Here is an 18,026-nt window from a genome sequence, read left to right as displayed (position 1 = left end):
CCAGCTATACGGTAGACCCAGAGTTTCGGTTGCTTCCTTGAGTCGTCCTTTAAAACTCTTTCTCTTGCTCCCGGAACCTCTCTGTATCAAGCGTTACGTGCGTCTTCCCAAGCTGATGCGATCTGCACATGCGTACAAGAGCGAATAACACCCAGCCTTCAGCGTAACGGTCAGAAGACTTGTGTCGATGGACTTCCATTTAAACCGGCTGCTACATTGGAAAATGAGATAATAAATCGACATTCAAATATAACCAGCGATCGCGATATTTATTAACGAAGAAAAAGCTCTAAACATATGCTACCCACAGTTTTCTACACGTTAGTTCCATACAAATTGACGATTCGGTTTTTGTACCGTTTCGAAATATCTTTTTCGATCTGACCCTGTAGCGTTTTGGTCTGCTCGATAATTTTCATTTGAGTCGGTTTCAGCTCAACGCTCTGCTGGCGGAAGTTGATCGATTTCTCCTTCAGCGCCTTGGCCGTATCCTTCATCTTCTCGATCGAGGTGAGCTTTTGCTGGACGTTTGAAGTTAGAATGTCAACGTACCTGTAAGAAAGAGAGTATATTAGATCGAGCACGAAATCGGGTTTAATAACTTAACGGTTCTTAAAAAATTATGAAATAGAGGAATCTGCAAAAATGTCGAAAGATAGTGTATTTCGAACAAAAACCATAGCAACCACGGAGCCATAATTCAGTTATTTCTACTGATTGGACACTCTTGGAGGACGTATTATTTCTTAGAAAATGAATGAAACTAGTTTAGAAATAATGTTGGGTGTACTTACTGTGGCGAGTGTTTAATTTGATGCAGATGCTGTAGCAGATCCTCCGTCAACCCGGTGTACACCACTTCCACCTCGGCGAGCATTTTCGTGAGCGACTTTTCGTCGTGATCCGGAAAACTATCCATCATCGTGAGAGAAAGCAACTGCACCTTGTCGGAGCTGCCAAGCTGATAGAGGCGCATCTTGAGGAAAGCTTGCAGTTCGAGGAGATCGTTCAAAAAGTTTTCCCGATACTTCGGTGCATCTAGCACCGTATAAGCTTCGTTGCCTTTCGCCAAACCACCCGCATTGCCGTCCTGCTCGACCACGATACCGCTCTCCTCAAGCGAAATATTGAAATCTATTTCGTTGCCGGCATCCGCTTCCAGCGCTGCTTCCGCTGCTGCACCTCCCCAGTCGATGTCACCGACTTCTAGCTCGACTGGAGCGTCAAAATCGATGTTCTCGTCACCAAAGTCAATTTCGGCTGCTCCGTCGTCACCGAAATCGATTGCACCCGCGTCTTCGTCGTTCACAGGCACTTGGAACTTTACCGTAGGTTGCTCCACTTTCAACGGTGGCTCACCGTACACGTATTCGTAGACGGTCGTATTACCCTTCGCTACGACATGTCTAAGCAGCGGCAAGCACTCCTGACTGCCCACGAACGATGCGTAAAGCTCGATCGCTTTCTTCACAGGACCAACCGAGCTAGCCACCTTCTCGAACATCCCCGGTAGATCGTTGAACACTTTCTGTACCAGCTCCTGGCGCAAGTTGTTACCAGATACGTCCAACTGCTTGCACATCATCATATACTCGCCATAAACGACCTTCTCTGAGCGCCCTAAATCGTTGATCTTCTTTTCGGCTTCCTCGCTCAGCTGCTCCAGGTGTTTGATTTGCTTCCGAATGCCGGGTATTTCATAGTTGATATTGCGCACCAAGATTTGGGCCGCCTCCGCAAGGTAGATACTGTCCTTTTCGTACATTCTAAGAATTTCCTGCCAATCCTTCATCCGCTGGCTGCCATATCGTCCGAAGACATTTTTCGTATCCGCTTCGGTCATTTTGAGAATGTCCACGATGCGCTGACAGTGGAAGTAGTTGATGTCTGCCGAAAAGGAATATGAACAAGTTTACCAGCGTGCACAACAGCTGGAAACCACCACTGACCACTTCGTACTTACGGGCACCAGATAGTAGTTGCAGCAGCTCATCGTGAGCTGGCATGTCCGTGATTGCATTGCTGATTTTGTTGCGTATGTTGCGGACGTGAAGGTGCCAGTTTTTATCGACGATACGCCGCGATACTAACCAGTCGAGCAGCTTCCCAGCATGGATGTCGATCGGAATGTCTGCCTCCTGAATAACAAAGCCAATGCGAAATTAGATGAGTTTATTAAAAACTTACTATTTTAAACTCACATTCATCGTTTTACACTAGTAACTTTTTCGGAACAACCAGTGAAAGGCGAAGTTGAAAACAAAATAAAGTATCCACGTATCAACCAAGGAGATGAAAATTGAGGTAGGCAACGCACATCAGTAGAGAACGAAAACTAGATTATTCAGATGCATCGGGCAAACTATCTGAGTCCCTATATATAGCATAATCGATTTTTTAATGTGTATTTGTTAAAAGTACTATTATAAATTTAGAAAATGTAGAATTTGAACAAAAACGATTAAATTTCGTAAACACATCGCTCAGCTTATGTCAACTGAAAATGACTTGTCCTAGTTGTTTATATTTAACCGTGCACAAAATGCACACCGCTGTCATCAGGCCCGGCGTTTTGTTTTCATAAACACAAACAATTAAACCAACAAATAGAAAGATCTGCTTTGCTTTTTGCTGCTGCTCGGAACTAAAAGAACGTTTTATCGTTGGCGTGCCATGGCAAACGACAAACGAACTGTGTACGTTGGTGGTCTATCAGAGGAAGTAACGGAAAAGTTAATCACCGACGCATTCATTCCATTCGGCGACCTGGTTGATATACAAATGCCCATCGACTACGAATCGCAGAAACACCGTGGATTTGCGTTTATTGAGTTCGAAAATGCCGAAGATGCGGCCGCTGCCGTAGACAACATGAACGACTCGGAACTGTGCGGTCGTACCATTCGTGTGAACACCGCCAAACCACAGCGTATCAAGGAAGGCAGCAACAGACCGGTATGGGCGGACGATGGATGGTTGCAAAAGCACGCCGGTGCCACGCTGGGCAAGGACGACAAAGAACAGAGCGATACCGGTACCGAGGAGGTGCAGCCAACTGAGCCCAAAGCACCTGAGGAGAAGAAACGTAATCCACAGGTGTTCTTCGACATTCGGATAGGAAATAGTGACGTTGGGCGTATCATCATGGTGCTGCGGGCAGATGTGGTGCCCAAAACGGCGGAAAACTTTCGCGCCCTTTGCACGGGCGAACAAGGCTTTGGCTACAAGGGATCCACCTTTCACCGTATCATACCCGAGTTTGTAAGTTGCGGTTTCCTATGTTTATATGTCTCCTATAATCGAAAATCGCAACTCATTCAAACCCCCATTTTTTGTTTCAGATGTGCCAGGGAGGTGATTTCACCGCCAACAATGGGACCGGAGGGAAATCGATATACGGGAAAAAGTTTGCCGATGAAAACTTCAATCTGAAACACTCCGGTTTCGGGGTCCTATCGATGGCAAACTCCGGCCCCAACACCAACGGTTCACAGTTCTTCATTTGTACTGAAAAGTATGTTCCATTGGCACCGTTAATACTAGTTTATTTCTCCGTTTTTACACTATCATGTTTTTCTTCCTATAGAACCGATTGGCTTGATGGTAAACATGTTGTTTTCGGCAACGTTATCAGTGGAGCAGACGTCGTGCGGAAAATGGAACGTTGTGGATCGAAGGGTGGGCGTGTGCAACAAAAGGTGACGATCGTAGCATGTGGTGAAATCAAAGGATAGGAAAGGCAAGATAGGTTATAATAAATTTTATTTCAATTCAACAAACTAACAATTCTTTGACGGCTTTTTATAAATTGGAATACAACCTGTATTTTTTCTCTTCTATCACAATCTTTCAAAATAGTACAAATGATCGCGTTGATGAAAATCGTAGTTCAGTGTTTCATTATCGATACCAAGCCGATAATCTTCTTTCTAAACCATTTCTTAATAAGCAATCGCAACTTTTCCTATTCAATGGTTTCAATTCTCTGAGGGGGCGAGTAAGGTTTCAATTGTATCTCTATCACAATACTGTAGGTAAAGTTTCAACCGATTTGGCAAATCTAACAAATTTAAATTGTCTCTATACCTTCGGTTGTATCCGGCCGACCTCAGCTTTGGCATTGTGTCGAGTACCTGTCGACGAATAGTATCTCGGGCGAGCCTTTTCAATGGAAAACAGTGATGGTTAGGCAAGCCTTTGAGCGTTTCCATCGAGCCGATGGTATGGCAAAACAATCGAAGTGTATCATTGAGGTTGTCTGGTTCCCCTATTTCTGGCCGCATAAATAAATCAGTGCAATAACTAAGAAACGGAATTATAAATCTTATCAATGGATGTTTCGGTGATAAAATTGTTGTAAGTACTTGTGCAACTAATTCATCGACGGAACCTTCATAACTTTCCATGAGGCAATCCACAATTCGTTGATAAGCTTGCAATTGCCGAAGTTCGTTCCCGTAGTTGATCACCAATAATTTATCCGTTAACTCCTGAAAAATTTCTCGTGCCAGATGGCCAATAACTGATTTGGAAAGATTTATAATCGAAAACACACTTTCCATTAATCCAGCGAACTGCTCTTCGGTATTAGAAGTTAATGACGTGAATGCCGCCTGTACTATCTCACACTTTAGGTCCTGTAGTATAAATTCCTCAGGCCAGTCCTTTAATGGACGCGTAGCGTCTTTTACTTCACCCACTACCACCATGGCCAAGAGACCGCAGTTGGCATTCAAGAGTCGTTTGTATACAGATTGTATAGCCTCATTTTTCTCCCATTTCAATTCAGTTTCTATAAAATAAGGAATCAACGAGGTAGAACGATGGCTCAACAGCGCTAACGGACAGATGGTTTCCCACTCATACCGCTGACGATGCATATGTTCAGGGTATTTGAGGTTGAAGAGAATTTTGAAAATAGCTGTTTTCTTTTCGACGGCATAACATGCTCTGGCACAAAATTTACGCAGCTTTGGACAAGGACTTTTCGCATAGAACAACAAATATATCAAAATCTCTATGTGTCCGGTATCGAAAGCTGCAGTGCATGCAGGCCCTTCTTTAGAATAGTCGAGTGCATGCACGCGTGCACCGTTTGCTACCAGAATTTCGACCAAATCTAATCTACTATAAAGTACAGCATAGTGAAGCGGACTAACTTCCTCTATGTTACCAATATTCACTGAGCCTGGATCAAGCTGGATGAGAAAGGATATGATGTCATAAGAAGCACCTCGTTCACAAGCTCGTGCTAACGGTGTGAAGCCCTCGTAGCATGTGGCCCTGGTTTTTGGTTTCAATCGCGTTGTCACCAGCCGAACACACTCCAAACTGTGACCTGCCGCCGCATGGTGTAGGATCGTCCATCCGTGATTATCACATATTTTCCACAAATTAGATATGATAGTTCGTGCGTCAAGGGCAGACCGCAATGCTTCTGCATCTGATGCTACCACGGCATTCCAAACATCAAGAACGCTGGAAGTACTAATTTTTGCTTGGTGTCAAATGTGCTTTGCTCAGTTTTCTGCAGTGATGTTTAACTTACCGAGGTGGGGTGGCACTCATGGAAGTAAATCCTGTAATAGTTCTCATTTCATCACGAAAGAAGTTTCCTTGAGGATCTTTTGAACGGATCTTGAACCGTTCACAACACAAGGCACCTGCTTTGTATTGTCAACTAGCGTACTTTCGTTATTTATTTACGGAGTTTGTTTAGTTACTGAGTAATTCGATGGGTTTTGAATACGATCGTTTGTATCAATTTGTATAAGTTATGAGGATTTATAACGACGAAATGCGACAATAATCAGACAAACACGCTCATTGCCACAAAGTAGCCAGAAACACCTGTAGAATTCCTTCGCTTGGCAACAAATCTGTTGTCTTCTGTCAAAATTGCCAAGCTACAAATTCAAATCATGTTGGATTCCGTTATTTTCAGTTACATAAAATAAAAAACTTCCAAATTTAAAGTAGAATGAAATCATGAATGTTTTTTTCCGAATTGTTTTGTCACACATCAATGCGTTTTACAACAAATTATATAGAAAAAACCCGGCTTCAGTCTACACTCTCGGAACAAGCGACATAAGGAATACCCAAATCGAATACACGTTACACGGATAATCCTTTACAAAAACGCCCAGTGCGAACTCGACACCGGCTTCGGAATTGAGGTGTATTCCTGTTCCTTTCACCTGAGACACTAGTGTTGAGAGATTGCTGTACGGAAGATTGATGGGAAATCCGTTCACCTTGTACGAGACGAACATTTGTGCGAACTCTTCCGCGTAACGTTCCGTGTTCACTTCCGCACATGCATCGCGCTCCAGGCTCATCAAGGTGCTACGTAGATGGTCACTCATAAACCTGCAATGTGATGTTGCGAAGTGTTGTTTAAAAAAAGTTTCTGATAATCGATTTTCCATACCTGTTCCAAACCGTCTTTCGATGAGTGCGCCAGGAAGCGATTTTTCTCATCAATTTCCGCTCGATTGACCGCTGCAGCTCCTTGGAAGGAAGTGCATCCTGGTAGGAGAAAGAGTCCTCCTGCACGCATCCGCTCGGTGGTTCGTTGAATCGATTAAACAGTGGGCGCCAGTAACCAGACTTTCGGACGTCCAACTGGGTGAGAAACACTCTGTTTTCCTTCTGAATGTTTCCCCAGACGTTGGTCTGGTTCACCATCAAGTAGATCCGACTGAGCGGACAGTATGTATCGGTGCTGCTGTACTTTTTGCCACTGCACGGGTCGACGATGAAGAATTCGCCACCATCCAGCAGCAAAACAAATGTGGTATCCCCCATGAGTACACTGTTGCCAAAGATGAGCCAAACATCGTAGCCAAGCTGAAGGTAAAAGCACGTCAACATTACACCGAGGTCCTTCGGTGAAGCGCACATCATGGTGACGATTTCCTAATAGAAAAACTAATCGTTAAAACACTAAACAGAACGAATAATTTCATTTAAACGTATCGTACCTTATTCGTTAGCCATACGCCACCTAATTGTGAGCACGGATCAACACTGTGGTGCACGGGGATTAAGGACACATAGCGTCTGATCATAATTTCCGTTCTCTCGTCGATCGCAAACGGTATGGGCAGAGGCCCTAGCAGTCGCGTCGCACATATACGCTTCCCACCAAGCAACGTTACCATCGGTGGCACAACAGCTCTCGCTGGAAATTCGTGCCTATACTCGGCGTACCATAGGTAGATCCGCATCCGAATCTGCTCCAATTCGACGCACTCCAAACCCCCCGTATCAAGCGTCGGTTTTTCGATTAACGGTTCGAGACTAATAAACAGGGACACGTGGGTTAGTTCGCGCAGATCCGGTAGTCCGCTTGCACTGGTGCCAACCGAGAGCCCATACCCTTCCGGGATATCCGTTGCTTGAGCCTGTTGTTGCCTGTCGTAACCGAAAAGGATCGGTGGCGTTTTTATTTCAAAAGTCCCCTCCAGCTAACGGGAAGATCAAGAATACAAATTATTCTCAATGGGTTTCCAAAGTGGTGCACATACGTACCCGTTGGTTCAGGTAGATCGTACTGATTGGAATTCGCAGCTGGCCAAGCCATCGGCTGGAAATACGCTGATACACCTCTGTTGGCCGAGTTCGATCATCCTCGAGCAGATCCTCCATATACTCGTCGTACAGATCGATGTGCAGGTGTTTGCGTATTTGATCGGTGTTGAAATCCAGCGGGAGCTCCAATTGCTCATTCCAAGTTGGTGCCGTGCCGTCCGCCGTGGAAGTCCTCAGGACACGATCCTTTATCGACACCGTAATGTACGGACGTACGTTGGAGGTGCGAAAAGCTAAGCAAAGAGGAACCACATGGTAATGCTGGTGATCCTGGCTGCTTTGTGGAGTGATTTTCACTCTGAATCTACTTACAAAAGCGGCCATTCGTCGAAGACATGTTACTATTTCGTCGTCCAGCGGACACCATCGATTGATAGTCCTCCGTACGCATCGGTATACCGAACGAGCGCACGACCGTTACAATGATTTTGAACTGCGTTACGTCGCAGGGGCGTAGCGATGCGCGCACGTTCGGTGACCGGCGGGACGGTTTCAGTGGACGCCGGGGGCCAAATATCTCCCAAAAGGCCATGCTTAGCGCGCCGAACGAGAGCATCTGATCTCCGCCCACCAGCAGGTTACTGTTATTCACCTTATCCTGGTTCAACACCCGGCAGTGGTTACTGATGATGTCGTAGACCTGCTGCAGGTATCGCTTACCTCGATGCCGCTGCAGATCGATCGGATCGGTACCGAGCGTTTCGTCGATAATTTTCCTTTGCTCTTCCTCTTCTCGGGAAGCGAAGGTTAGTTCCCGTTCACTCTGCGGGATGAATTTGGCGTCGCGGAACTTGAGACTGCTGTTGAACCGCTTAGTCAACATCTGAAGCCGTTCATTTTGCTCTATCGATTCTTCGGAGCAAAAGGTTAGCAAATCTTCGTTAAAACAAAATGCCTCTTGATCGTCGGTAGTCCTGTTTGAAACATCCTGTTGATTCTCCGAACGATTGTCCGATTCCTCGCGCAGAGCATGCAGTAGAATGTTACCGGCAGGCAGCTCATCGCTGGGTTGGTCCAACGCCTGATCATCGAACCACCGACGTACCAACTCTTTCGGCAGTATAACCCGTCTAGGTACCGTTCTGCGCTGACTCGGGCTAGGAAAAATGCAGCCATCGGCTTGCTCCAGCCAACCAATCTTCAGCTCGACCGTACCGTTAGCATACGTTTGCAACTTGTATGGTTTTCCACTCGAGAACTGATATTCCACCGGGGCCATCTCGTCGTATAGCTCGTTTGTGCTAGGCAGAGGGATAAATATTTCCGCTCGCCTACTCTTCATACCTAAGCGGTTTTTTTCAAAAAGAACGAGTGCCATGTTTTCCGGTATTTTTGTAGTTAGCTTTATCGAGAAGGAAGTGTTGAAATCGACCAGCGTCGAAGCGTCTCCATGGAAATGGCGCCCTTTCGTCGATGCCACGTGATTTCCATCGATGAACAGTTTCACTTTGAACAGCAAATCCTTGCCCATGTGCACGCTGTCATCGATCGTAGCGTCCGGGTCGCGCTGAAGGACAATGTTTAATAGCGGCTCTCCAGGAGCTCGGAATGCTTCTTCGAATTGTACACGAAATTGCTGTCTGAGCATTGATATATCTGGCTTTTTGGGTTTTTGTAATGATGGCCTAGGGTCGGTTTCAATATCCGGCGGCTGATCGAGTGCCAGATCGCGCAGATATGCCTTGTACTCCTGTTTGTCGCGAACGTAGATTTCATGCTCTTCCTCGAGTGTCTCCCGAAGCTCCAGCTCGAATCGTTCATGCCACTCGCTACCATCTCGATCCTCGTCCGTATCTTGACTGTTGGCGGTCATCTTTAGTCCACAGTCAAGCTGTTTCGTTTCTAGTTCATCCCACAGCTCCATGATTTGCTTGGCTAGAAGACGCTCGGCGCGTACCTCCTGGTACACGAGTTTCCGGAGTTCTCGACGTGCCATTTTCGTTTGAAAATCATCCACCTCAACGGTGTGTCCCTTGGAACGCAATTCATCGAGTTTGGTCTGAAGCACCTCCTTGCGGTTGAGTTTACGGGTTCGATAGTATTGCTTGTATAAATGTTCCAGCTGGAGCCGTAACCGGAAAGCTTCATCGAACGATGGATGGGCATCAAAGCGCAGCACACCAATTAATATCTTCACCGTTCGCTCCATTGGAAGTTGTTCGACCGTCTTTGTCAGCGGCATTGGCTCCACGAAGAACGGTACGAACGTTTTGCTGCAGAAACCACGCATCCGTTTGTCGCTTTTTATATACTGCTGAAAACCTATCAGTTCCCCGCACGCATCGAACCATTCTTCTTGCTCCTCCTCTATCAGGCGATTCATGAGACGATTTTTGTTGGCAATGCTAACACCTTCCGGCGTTCTTAAGGTGGCAGCTTTAGTTTGTTCGTTTTCCTTCGCATCTCCATCGATGACGCATACCTCCTCCAGGACCGTTCGGGAGGCGGAAAATGTTGAACTAGGCTGATAGTAGACCAGATCCTGATCGATGGTTTTGTATTTTTGCATATTCCATCGCACAATTACCGACGTGTCCTCACTAGCTCGTAGGTACGACGAGGCAAGGTGGGTAGGAGTATCGGTTTCGTTGGATGATGACGAACGCTGGGATACAGTTTTCGATAAGATTGCCATCGTGGTTGGTATATCACCAACAGGATTTTCTTCCGCATCGAAGAATTCCTCTTCCGGTAGGGCATCCGAAAAAAAGAGAATTTCTTTATCCAACCTGTGCAGTTGCTGCTTTCCACTGCTAACATCAGCTGTTGTGTCGTTTAATAATTCTATTGATGTTTTAACTTGAGTTTCCTCCTGTAGAAAGTTTGGATCAAGTTTAGGTTTGGGACGCCGTCGCTCGCGGACTGTTTGGACCGAAGATGATGCTTCTATTGCGGGTGGCGTTGTTGATTCTGCTATCGTTGGAACACCACTTTCGCCAGAAACGGAAGTCGCTCGGCCAGCCTGCCGACGCCGATATCGATGCCGATTACGTCGTTTTCGCGGCGATTTAGGTTTCAAATGATCACTCATTTTCTGGTAAAAACGAAAATAAATTGGACAAGATGCTCACCCACAAAATAAGCTTGATTTACTTTTCCAGCCATGTGTTTATTCCATCTTAGCAACCGTTGCTATGGTTATAAGCAGACGATTTTGTCAAGTTGCCGGCAATAAGTCTTCAGCATTCTCCTTCATTTGTATTATTTAGAGAATAAGCACTATTAACTTTTTTTTGCATTTGAATAACTATTCAATCGATATTTATCGTCAGCTTACTATATAAACTGGTCCATTTGAATTTGATTGCTTTTTAATCCGCAGATTTTGACAATTTCTGTCAAATGAGAGATCGTGACAAACGTCAATTCATTAGAAAGATTGTTTACGTTTTATTCTGGAAAAAAAGAAAAAGTACATTTCCTACCATATCTACTCGTATTCGTAGCAACTTCTCCAGTACTGCGCTTTAATGGAGTTAGTCATTTAGAAAAATAGTGTAGTCTAACCGGAAACAGTAAATTGTATCAAGATGACGGTGGTTGAGTTTTTCGGCTGCAGTTTCTTAGCCTTCGGGCCACCGGTGGCAATGTTTGCCCTCACAATCGCGCACGATCCGATACGTATCATCATTCTGATAGCAGCATCATTTTTCTGGCTCGTTTCACTACTGCTCTCGTCGACAGTATGGCTTGCGTTTTACCCCATTACGCCGCAGTTAACCTTTGGTTTGATCTGTTCGGTGTTCATTCAGGTATGATTACCAACGCAGTGCTACAGTGCAGTATGACTCACCGCAGATTTCTTCCGTCCGATACTTGCAGGAAGCATTCCGTTATCTTATGTACAAGGTTCTTCGCAAGACAGAGAACGGCTTACAGGAAGTCACAGACATCGTACGAATCACCGACTACCGGCACATCCTTTCGTACGCATCCGGACTCGGTTTCGGCATCATTAGTGGCGCTTTTTCATTGGTTAACATTCTGGCTGATTCCGTTGGCCCAGCTACGGTCGGATTGAAAAAGGGATCGGACATCTTCATGCTCATCAGTGCATCCCAATCGCTGGCTATGATACTGCTGCACACTTTCTGGAGCGTTATCTTTTTCAACGCATTAGATGTGAAGAACTACTCTCACATCGGTTACGTTGTTGGCACCCACTTGTTTGTATCCTGCACGACTTTATTGAATACGAGCGAGTTTTTCTTTATAACGCTAAGCACGTCGTACTTCGTGCTTCTTATAACCGGAATTCTCGCATTCCAAGTGGCCGGTGGCACTTTAGCCTCCTTCCGCAAGTTTGTCACTTGCAAGTGATCCCTCCATGAACTTATATTTAAAATATCTATGTAATTCACTCATATATTCGCTAATAAACAAATCTATATTAACTACATTTTAAGACATGAATTTCTTTCCCATCAAATAAAGTATAGACAATACCGAACTTAGGTTAAAACATACAATTTATTCAAATATCGGATAGACGTTACAGCACTTTGCTCGTCATACTTTGTCCTATGCGATCAGTCCACACCGAGCAACCTGGAGGAAAACGGAAGATTAAATAAGGTTTATTAAATGTGGAGCAAAATAGAGTATTTGAGTTATTTAGGATGTATACAGATAGGGGAGAAAGACCAATTTCAATAACGTAGTTATATAAGTAAAATATCATTGTATGTCATATGAACTATGTTACTCATCAGTCTGGTTTTTTGAAAAGTAACAAAAGAATTGATAATTTATTACATACCTTGTCATGAGTTCTCTCCGATACTCCGAAACGAACTGTTTTTCTATTGGCAGTAGAACTGTAAGCGTTCGCTATGTCATATATCCTTGAAGTCTTCTTCGTCTGCGAGCATTAACGCCAGCAGTACGGTTATTGAATCCAACTTCGCAGCTAACCTAGTGATGTAGACCTCTGAATGGTTGAGGACCGACAACTCAAGCCATATGTCCATATGCTTGAAGTCTACCCTATAAGCATGAACGACGAAAGACAATATCATTAATGTATATTGCATGTGGAGTGAAATAAAGCATTCGATAGTTCGTCATGCATTCAGATAGGGGTGAAAGACCATTTTCAACAAGTAAAATATCATTGTAAAGTCATATGAACTATGCAACTCATCAGTTTGACGTGGGGTGTTGTAATCAAGTAAATTAAAAATAATATATACCTTTTCACGAGTTCCTTTTAGGGTTTCCAAGATCCAACTTCATTCCGGAGATGAACAGCGCTCCCATTCGATGGACGTGGTTTCTATGGAAAATACAGAAAGGAAAATGATGTTCAATACATTTTCTCAAGAGCAATTAAGTTAGGTTTCGGCCTGTTGTGGGATCAGTATCCTTTTGGTTTAACGTTTTTTTTTTTTTTGTGGATGTATTCAATCACAGTGTTTCAGACCTTTTTTCTCATCAATAGAAAATTATGAAGGAAAATTTTAAGTAAAAGCTTTAATTTTAACTCACCTTAAGCGATAGTTTTCAGAAACAAATTGTTCGGACCGGTTAGAAAATCAGCACAAGAGCGCTGGGCCAACTCCCTGTCCACGTACACAGTCGGTCGTTACGCCATAAAAGAAGAAGACGATCGCCTTCCATCTGAAATAGAAGAAAATGTATATTAGAACATTTCCTAATGTATATTGTGATCAGCCACGTGGCTTTAAAAACTTCAGCTGGCCGTTCTTAAATTGAATCATTAAGTATTTCATCGAAAATAGTGGTAAAGAACATTCATCACAAAAAGTAATAATTTCTACCGTACAATTTGAGTAAATCCTACCTAATAGATCAGATAATAGATTTTAGATGTTGGGCTTCTGAAACTTTCCCTGCACGAAGATTCTTGGGACGTCGATGTTCTCCTTGGGATTGATCGTCCGGCGGTGGATGTAGCTGTTCACTAACACGGTAAACCCGACCTCCTGGAACAGTTCAGCCACTTCCCTTTCGGCAAAGTAATAGCTTCGAGTACCATCCTGCCGCATGTAGAAGTTTTCCGCTATCTTGTGTCCCGGTTTAAACCGCAACTGCGCCATATCGTACAATCCATAGTCACGGAACAGTAGAACGCCACCGGGCTTTAAAAGCCGATAAATGTTGCCTGCCACCGACCGAAACTTTTCCGGATGGATCGCCGACAGTACGAAGATGAGCGTCACAATATCGAGACTACCTGCGGGCAGCGTCGTAAATACCTCCTCAGTGGTGATGTCACATGGGAATGCCTTCATGTACTGTTCGTCGTAGAGGTTATGTTGCCGCACCAGATCCACCGCACGTGGTGATAAATCGCAGGCGTATATGAAATAGTCGCGGTGGCCGTCTTCGATCAATGGGAAAATCAAATTTCCTACACCGCATCCTACTTCCAGCAAGGATTTCGATTCATCTGAATCGAGCTGCTTCGCTTCTTTAACATTTTCCGACGCTTCTGGACCACTATCAGACGACAGCAATTCAGCGAATTCCCGCGTGGTCCAGTGTCTGTCCTTGAAGAAACGATTTTCGTTCCGCTTGTAGAACAAATCCCAGTGCTTCCGGGCTTCTTGCTCTAACTTTTGCGCCTGGAATGGCGTCACCATGCGCTTGTTCTGCTGCTCGAGACGCTCCTTTTCGGTCTCGGACAAGATTTTCACGTTTCCGGTGACAACATCGCCCAAATTGAATGCAGTCTGCTTCGGAAAGCGAGTTGCATCCCGATCGGTAGATTCTGAATCTTTTGCCTCTGCCATTTGGTAGGACTTTGTTTATGAAGATATCACCTTTTAACTTTTCTCTTGCGGTGCCGAGACTGGTTGAACTTACAATCCATCGGAAATACACTCCAAGCTGTACAAGAATTCGGAAAGTAGGAAAAAGTGCGTCCGATCGCTGGGAGAGTCACGATTGAAAAGACCTGTCTGAAATTCTTGCTTTCCGACGGAAGCTCGGTCAAGGCAAAATCGTCACAAGGTTGCATCAACGTTCCATAATCGACTTGGCACATCAATAGCAAAAACCTAGAGTTGGTAGATTCGGGGTAAGATTCATGAATCTGATTGATTCTTTGCTTTGATTATGAGATTCGTGATACTTTGAATGAGTGATTCATTAACCTTAATGTATCATGAATCTTTGAATAACAGATTCATTAAGCCCACAGAGTCTTTTAGATGCTAATGGAGGACCCCGGTTTTGTCACTCGAACTTTGCCCATCAAGGATGCGAGAAAATTGATGGGAGATTTATGAAAGATTCATCAATAAATCTGAACGAATCTTGGGTGTAAAATGTATATACATAGATCCAGACAAAATATTAATTAGACTTAAACCTACAAAAAACCTAACCCTACAAAAAGCAGGACACAGTAGATCGATTAACTCCGTGTTGGTTTGCTGATTGCATACATTTCGGCGCAATGCTCCTACGAGTATTTGAAACGTTGTGTCGACCGTTAATGTTTGGCTACGCAGTCATCCCAGAGGTGTTGTATAAGGGTATTTTACAAATGGATAACAAACGCCCTTTTCATGCTGTCCCTCCTATGGATTAGGATTTACAAGGTTTATTAATATTTAAAAGTATTAACCTGCATTTAACCTCCACTTCACGATTAGTTTAAACCGTTATGTTATACTAGCGTTCAAACATTCGAAAAAGAAATGTATGTATGGCGCTTTGCATATATTCAGGCTCAAAATGTAAACCAGTAGGAAGACGAGAATCTCGGCTGGGGCCTCATTTACCCTTTTCCAAGCTAAACCAGATGTAAACTTTATTAAATTTAAACAGCTTTCCAAGCATGGACTTGTTCAAGTTTTCAGTTTGTAAATTTCCGTTCTTCACAGAATATAATGTTATATCTCGTAATGAAAGAGTCTGAGTAGAATTTAGAAACTCTGCCTTAATCGTACACAATAAAACGTTTGTTTTCAACGAAAAAAAAAAATTATGTAAAACCATTCTTATTGATCGCTTCGATTTTTGGTTTTCAATAACGGTTGCATGTTCCATTTATGCTTGTGGGACACATAGAAATTGGGGCAATGAAAAGCTATGAATGTTTAATATTTCGAAGAAGAACTTTAGCCAGTTTTCGTTAGTAGTTGGATATACAAGGAAACGGGTAAGGTGTAGGAAACATGAATTATAAGAATTATGATACCTTGGGAGGGAGGGACAGTGCAGGTCTTTAGTCAAATAAATGCGTCAGGAGTGGTTGTGTAGGAATGTTTGTCGGAGCATCGCTCGAAGACGGCACACGAAGCGAATAAAAGAGCTGCCCATTGAAGGATAACGAATCATTGTGTAGACACTGCTGCCGGCGAACGAAGACGCTCAATTGTGTGTGCAGCGGTGGTACACATCGTGGTGTGTACGCGTGCTCCCTTAGACTCCACGTGGTGTGCAGACGCGTGCCGCCATGACTGCTCCAGCTGATTGACTGACCATTCAAAGTTACCTCTCGAACACGCCGAGGGTCCTTTGCAGGAACGGTTGCAACCTGCAGTCAGTAGCTATTTATACCTCGCGAAGTGCACTCCAACTTTTCGATACGCGCCGTAGGGAAACGAACAGCCCTGCCAATATCCGGCCCAACCGTTTCGTGCTGCCCTACCGCGGAAAAGCGATATCCTTCGGGCTGACTTGCTGATGGTGTTGCGTGCGTTACTTGACACGAACTTTGAGCGTTGCGTTGAACATGTTTTGGTGGAAATTTTCGCGCCAACTTTTTCCACTGCGTGTCGAGTGAACAATCGCAGGCGAAAAGCAGCCTTCAAGGGAAAGTGAAAACTGCCAGCGTCAACATTACTTCGGGTGTTTTCTGCTGCAGTACCCCGTATGAAAGCTTCCGTTGTATCGTTGACGAACGGGCTGAGGATTCGCGGGAAAATTCAAGGTAGTGTATTCGGCTCAATTTGGCAAGGTACTCAAAATGGCGTTGGGGAAGAAAATGGCAGTGTGGGTAAACGTGGTTATGGCGAGGTGCCCTTTTGATGGATTTAAGTAGCGAAAAGTTGTTTTCCCTGGAAACCGTGGGTGGTGGGGACGTGATCGTTTCAATGCTTCTTGTTTGAGTGAACGTATATATTGCATGCTGTACGAATTTTCGGCCGGTAATCGTTTTCGCGTGTGGCACACTTCCTTTTTTCACGCCATCGTCATTACAACCGACTGTGGGTGGGTGCTTCACAAAACACCAAAAACACATCCCAAGGTAAAGGGTCCCATGCATTTCATGTTTGGTAGACGCACCCACAGCACCGAAGGCTGCAATTCAATGGAGGTTAAAACATTTGATCGAATGTGATGTGAAATCTAGCGTGGTCGACGAGTGTCAAGGTCTTGTGGAAAAGGGAAAACATACTAAGACAAGTTGGAAGAGATGGAGGAAGAAGTTGTAAGGAAGCGTGGCCATCGGAGCTTTTGCAGATGTCCCCTGCTTTCCCGCCCCCGATCGGGTAGAGAAAATTGAAAATTACTCTGACTATCGATGTTTGATGAATCGATCGGCGGGATGTAATTCCCAATGCAGTTATCGATGCAACAATCATTTGAGGCGATTGGACATTGTAAATGGCAATTTTACAAACGGCGACTATATTACAACATACAAGGAGTTAGATTAGGAGAAAATTGGACCCATAAAATTAAATACTATAAGTTCAATATCTGCCACATTCAACATATCATCTATCGAAATAATAAAATTAGATATTTTCGTAATATTCAATGTAACCGGATCATGTTCAAAATTATAAGGCAGTCAATAGTAACATTCAGTTTATCGTTAAATCGTGCACCTTAAAGATATCAAAGTGAATACTTGGCTTATTTCGTGTTGGAAAAAAGTAACCACTATGTGCCAGCAAAGAACTGACCACTGGCCATCAACCAGTATGTAATGTCCAACGGCGAAGGATTATCGATCCCAATTGGATGATAGCGATGATTGCACGGCGGTCTATTGAACTGTCTGCCGATTGTCCGTCCGTCTGGCCACGTTGTTGTGAGTTGCGGTTGCGACGAAATTATTGTTATTTTTCCTCGTTCGAATTCCGCCGATCGATACTACGAGCTCGATAATTTAGCACGCAAATGTTCGGTGCGATGAGCATTTGTGCAGTGAAAGAACCAAAGAGTGGATGATCATTCCATCCTGGAGGAGACTTTAACAACTGGTGATAAGGAATTGAAGTAAGAAAAAGGTTCAGCGTTAGTGGGTCTGTTTCGTTCCATGTAATAACTTAACGAACGCGTTCAACAGCTAAAGTGTTTTGTTGTATAGAATAGATAAACAACCCATTGAAATATTTTGTTTTTTTTTACCTTTTTTTCTTATCATGAACTTTACATTAATCTACCAGCACGTCGACTTAGCGACAATCTTTTATTTTTTAACATCTCCGGGATTATTTAATGTA

General features: G+C 44.1%; 6 protein-coding genes and 1 non-coding gene across 8 annotated transcripts; 2 read left to right on the top strand and 5 right to left on the bottom strand.

Moving 5' to 3' along the window:
• Positions 1-298: 298 nt before the first annotated feature.
• LOC131293657 (CDK5RAP3-like protein) lies at positions 299-2,254 on the bottom strand. Its single transcript, XM_058321732.1, has 4 exons — positions 2,202-2,254; positions 1,964-2,138; positions 795-1,887; positions 299-552 (listed from the first exon to the last, which is right to left on the bottom strand). Exons 1-4 carry the CDS (start codon positions 2,205-2,207, stop codon positions 315-317), a joined length of 1,512 nt encoding a protein of 503 aa, XP_058177715.1. The 5' UTR covers positions 2,208-2,254; the 3' UTR covers positions 299-314.
• A 387-nt stretch (positions 2,255-2,641) lies between these two features.
• On the top strand, positions 2,642-3,780 carry LOC131287147 (peptidyl-prolyl cis-trans isomerase E). Of its 2 annotated transcripts, XM_058316180.1 has the most exons (4): positions 2,642-3,045; positions 3,079-3,261; positions 3,342-3,514; positions 3,587-3,780. In XM_058316180.1, exons 1-4 carry the CDS (start codon positions 2,674-2,676, stop codon positions 3,732-3,734), a joined length of 876 nt encoding a protein of 291 aa, XP_058172163.1. In that variant the 5' UTR covers positions 2,642-2,673; the 3' UTR covers positions 3,735-3,780. The 2 variants fall into 2 exon arrangements, with proteins under 2 accessions (XP_058172163.1, XP_058172156.1); XM_058316173.1 differs by having other exon boundaries at positions 2,642-3,261.
• A 184-nt stretch (positions 3,781-3,964) lies between these two features.
• Positions 3,965-5,568, bottom strand: LOC131293301 (uncharacterized). Its single transcript, XM_058321381.1, has 3 exons — positions 5,549-5,568; positions 4,087-5,487; positions 3,965-4,028 (listed from the first exon to the last, which is right to left on the bottom strand). The coding sequence occupies exons 1-3, from the start codon at positions 5,566-5,568 to the stop codon at positions 3,965-3,967; spliced, it is 1,485 nt and encodes a 494-aa protein (XP_058177364.1).
• Positions 5,569-6,068: 500 nt separating this feature from the next.
• On the bottom strand, positions 6,069-10,627 carry LOC131281841 (coiled-coil and C2 domain-containing protein 2A). Its single transcript, XM_058311198.1, has 5 exons — positions 7,909-10,627; positions 7,537-7,829; positions 6,987-7,472; positions 6,434-6,921; positions 6,069-6,372 (listed from the first exon to the last, which is right to left on the bottom strand). The coding sequence occupies exons 1-5, from the start codon at positions 10,625-10,627 to the stop codon at positions 6,069-6,071; spliced, it is 4,290 nt and encodes a 1,429-aa protein (XP_058167181.1).
• A 380-nt stretch (positions 10,628-11,007) lies between these two features.
• On the top strand, positions 11,008-11,988 carry LOC131281094 (gamma-secretase subunit Aph-1). Its single transcript, XM_058310348.1, has 2 exons — positions 11,008-11,348; positions 11,419-11,988. Exons 1-2 carry the CDS (start codon positions 11,127-11,129, stop codon positions 11,914-11,916), a joined length of 720 nt encoding a protein of 239 aa, XP_058166331.1. The 5' UTR covers positions 11,008-11,126; the 3' UTR covers positions 11,917-11,988.
• A 666-nt stretch (positions 11,989-12,654) lies between these two features.
• LOC131283271 (small nucleolar RNA snR60/Z15/Z230/Z193/J17) lies at positions 12,655-12,752 on the bottom strand. The gene has a single exon (XR_009188761.1). It is a non-coding gene; the product is annotated as a small nucleolar RNA snR60/Z15/Z230/Z193/J17 (small nucleolar RNA).
• A 669-nt stretch (positions 12,753-13,421) lies between these two features.
• Positions 13,422-14,351, bottom strand: LOC131293300 (tRNA N(3)-methylcytidine methyltransferase METTL6). The gene has a single exon (XM_058321380.1). It carries the CDS (start codon positions 14,349-14,351, stop codon positions 13,422-13,424), a length of 930 nt encoding a protein of 309 aa, XP_058177363.1.
• Between the last annotated feature and the right edge of the window lie 3,675 nt (positions 14,352-18,026).

This window comes from Anopheles ziemanni, chromosome 2 (genome assembly GCF_943734765.1).
Source record: "Anopheles ziemanni chromosome 2, idAnoZiCoDA_A2_x.2, whole genome shotgun sequence".
NCBI classification, from domain to species: Eukaryota; Metazoa; Arthropoda; class Insecta; order Diptera; family Culicidae; genus Anopheles; species Anopheles ziemanni.
Note: the sequence above shows the minus strand (reverse complement) of the source record. Positions and strands in the feature narration are given on the sequence as shown.

Excerpts from the sequence above, each read along its gene's own strand:
- LOC131281094 (XM_058310348.1), top strand. The coding sequence starts at position 11,127 with ATGACGGTGGTTGAGTTTTTCGGCTGCAGTTTCTTAGCCTTCGGGCCA. Across the intron at positions 11,349-11,418 it reads TCTGTTCGGTGTTCATTCAG|GAAGCATTCCGTTATCTTAT; the intron begins GTATGATTACCA and ends CGATACTTGCAG.
- LOC131293657 (XM_058321732.1), bottom strand. Across the intron at positions 1,888-1,963 it reads GCAACTACTATCTGGTGCCC|ACATCAACTACTTCCACTGT; the intron begins GTAAGTACGAAG and ends CCTTTTCGGCAG. Across the intron at positions 553-794 it reads CAAATTAAACACTCGCCACA|GTACGTTGACATTCTAACTT; the intron begins GTAAGTACACCC and ends TCTTTCTTACAG.
- LOC131293300 (XM_058321380.1), bottom strand. The coding sequence starts at position 14,351 with ATGGCAGAGGCAAAAGATTCAGAATCTACCGATCGGGATGCAACTCGC.
- LOC131293301 (XM_058321381.1), bottom strand. The coding sequence starts at position 5,568 with ATGAGTGCCACCCCACCTCG. Across the intron at positions 5,488-5,548 it reads ATGAGTGCCACCCCACCTCG|TACTTCCAGCGTTCTTGATG; the intron begins GTAAGTTAAACA and ends AGCAAAAATTAG. Across the intron at positions 4,029-4,086 it reads TCGGCCGGATACAACCGAAG|TATTGTGATAGAGATACAAT; the intron begins GTATAGAGACAA and ends CTTTACCTACAG.
- LOC131287147 (XM_058316173.1), top strand. The coding sequence starts at position 2,674 with ATGGCAAACGACAAACGAACTGTGTACGTTGGTGGTCTATCAGAGGAA. Across the intron at positions 3,262-3,341 it reads ACCGTATCATACCCGAGTTT|ATGTGCCAGGGAGGTGATTT; the intron begins GTAAGTTGCGGT and ends TTTTTGTTTCAG. Across the intron at positions 3,515-3,586 it reads TTCTTCATTTGTACTGAAAA|AACCGATTGGCTTGATGGTA; the intron begins GTATGTTCCATT and ends TTCTTCCTATAG.
- LOC131281841 (XM_058311198.1), bottom strand. The coding sequence starts at position 10,627 with ATGAGTGATCATTTGAAACCTAAATCGCCGCGAAAACGACGTAATCGG. Across the intron at positions 6,922-6,986 it reads GCGTATGGCTAACGAATAAG|GAAATCGTCACCATGATGTG; the intron begins GTACGATACGTT and ends TTTTTCTATTAG. Across the intron at positions 6,373-6,433 it reads CGAAAGACGGTTTGGAACAG|GTTTATGAGTGACCATCTAC; the intron begins GTATGGAAAATC and ends ATCACATTGCAG.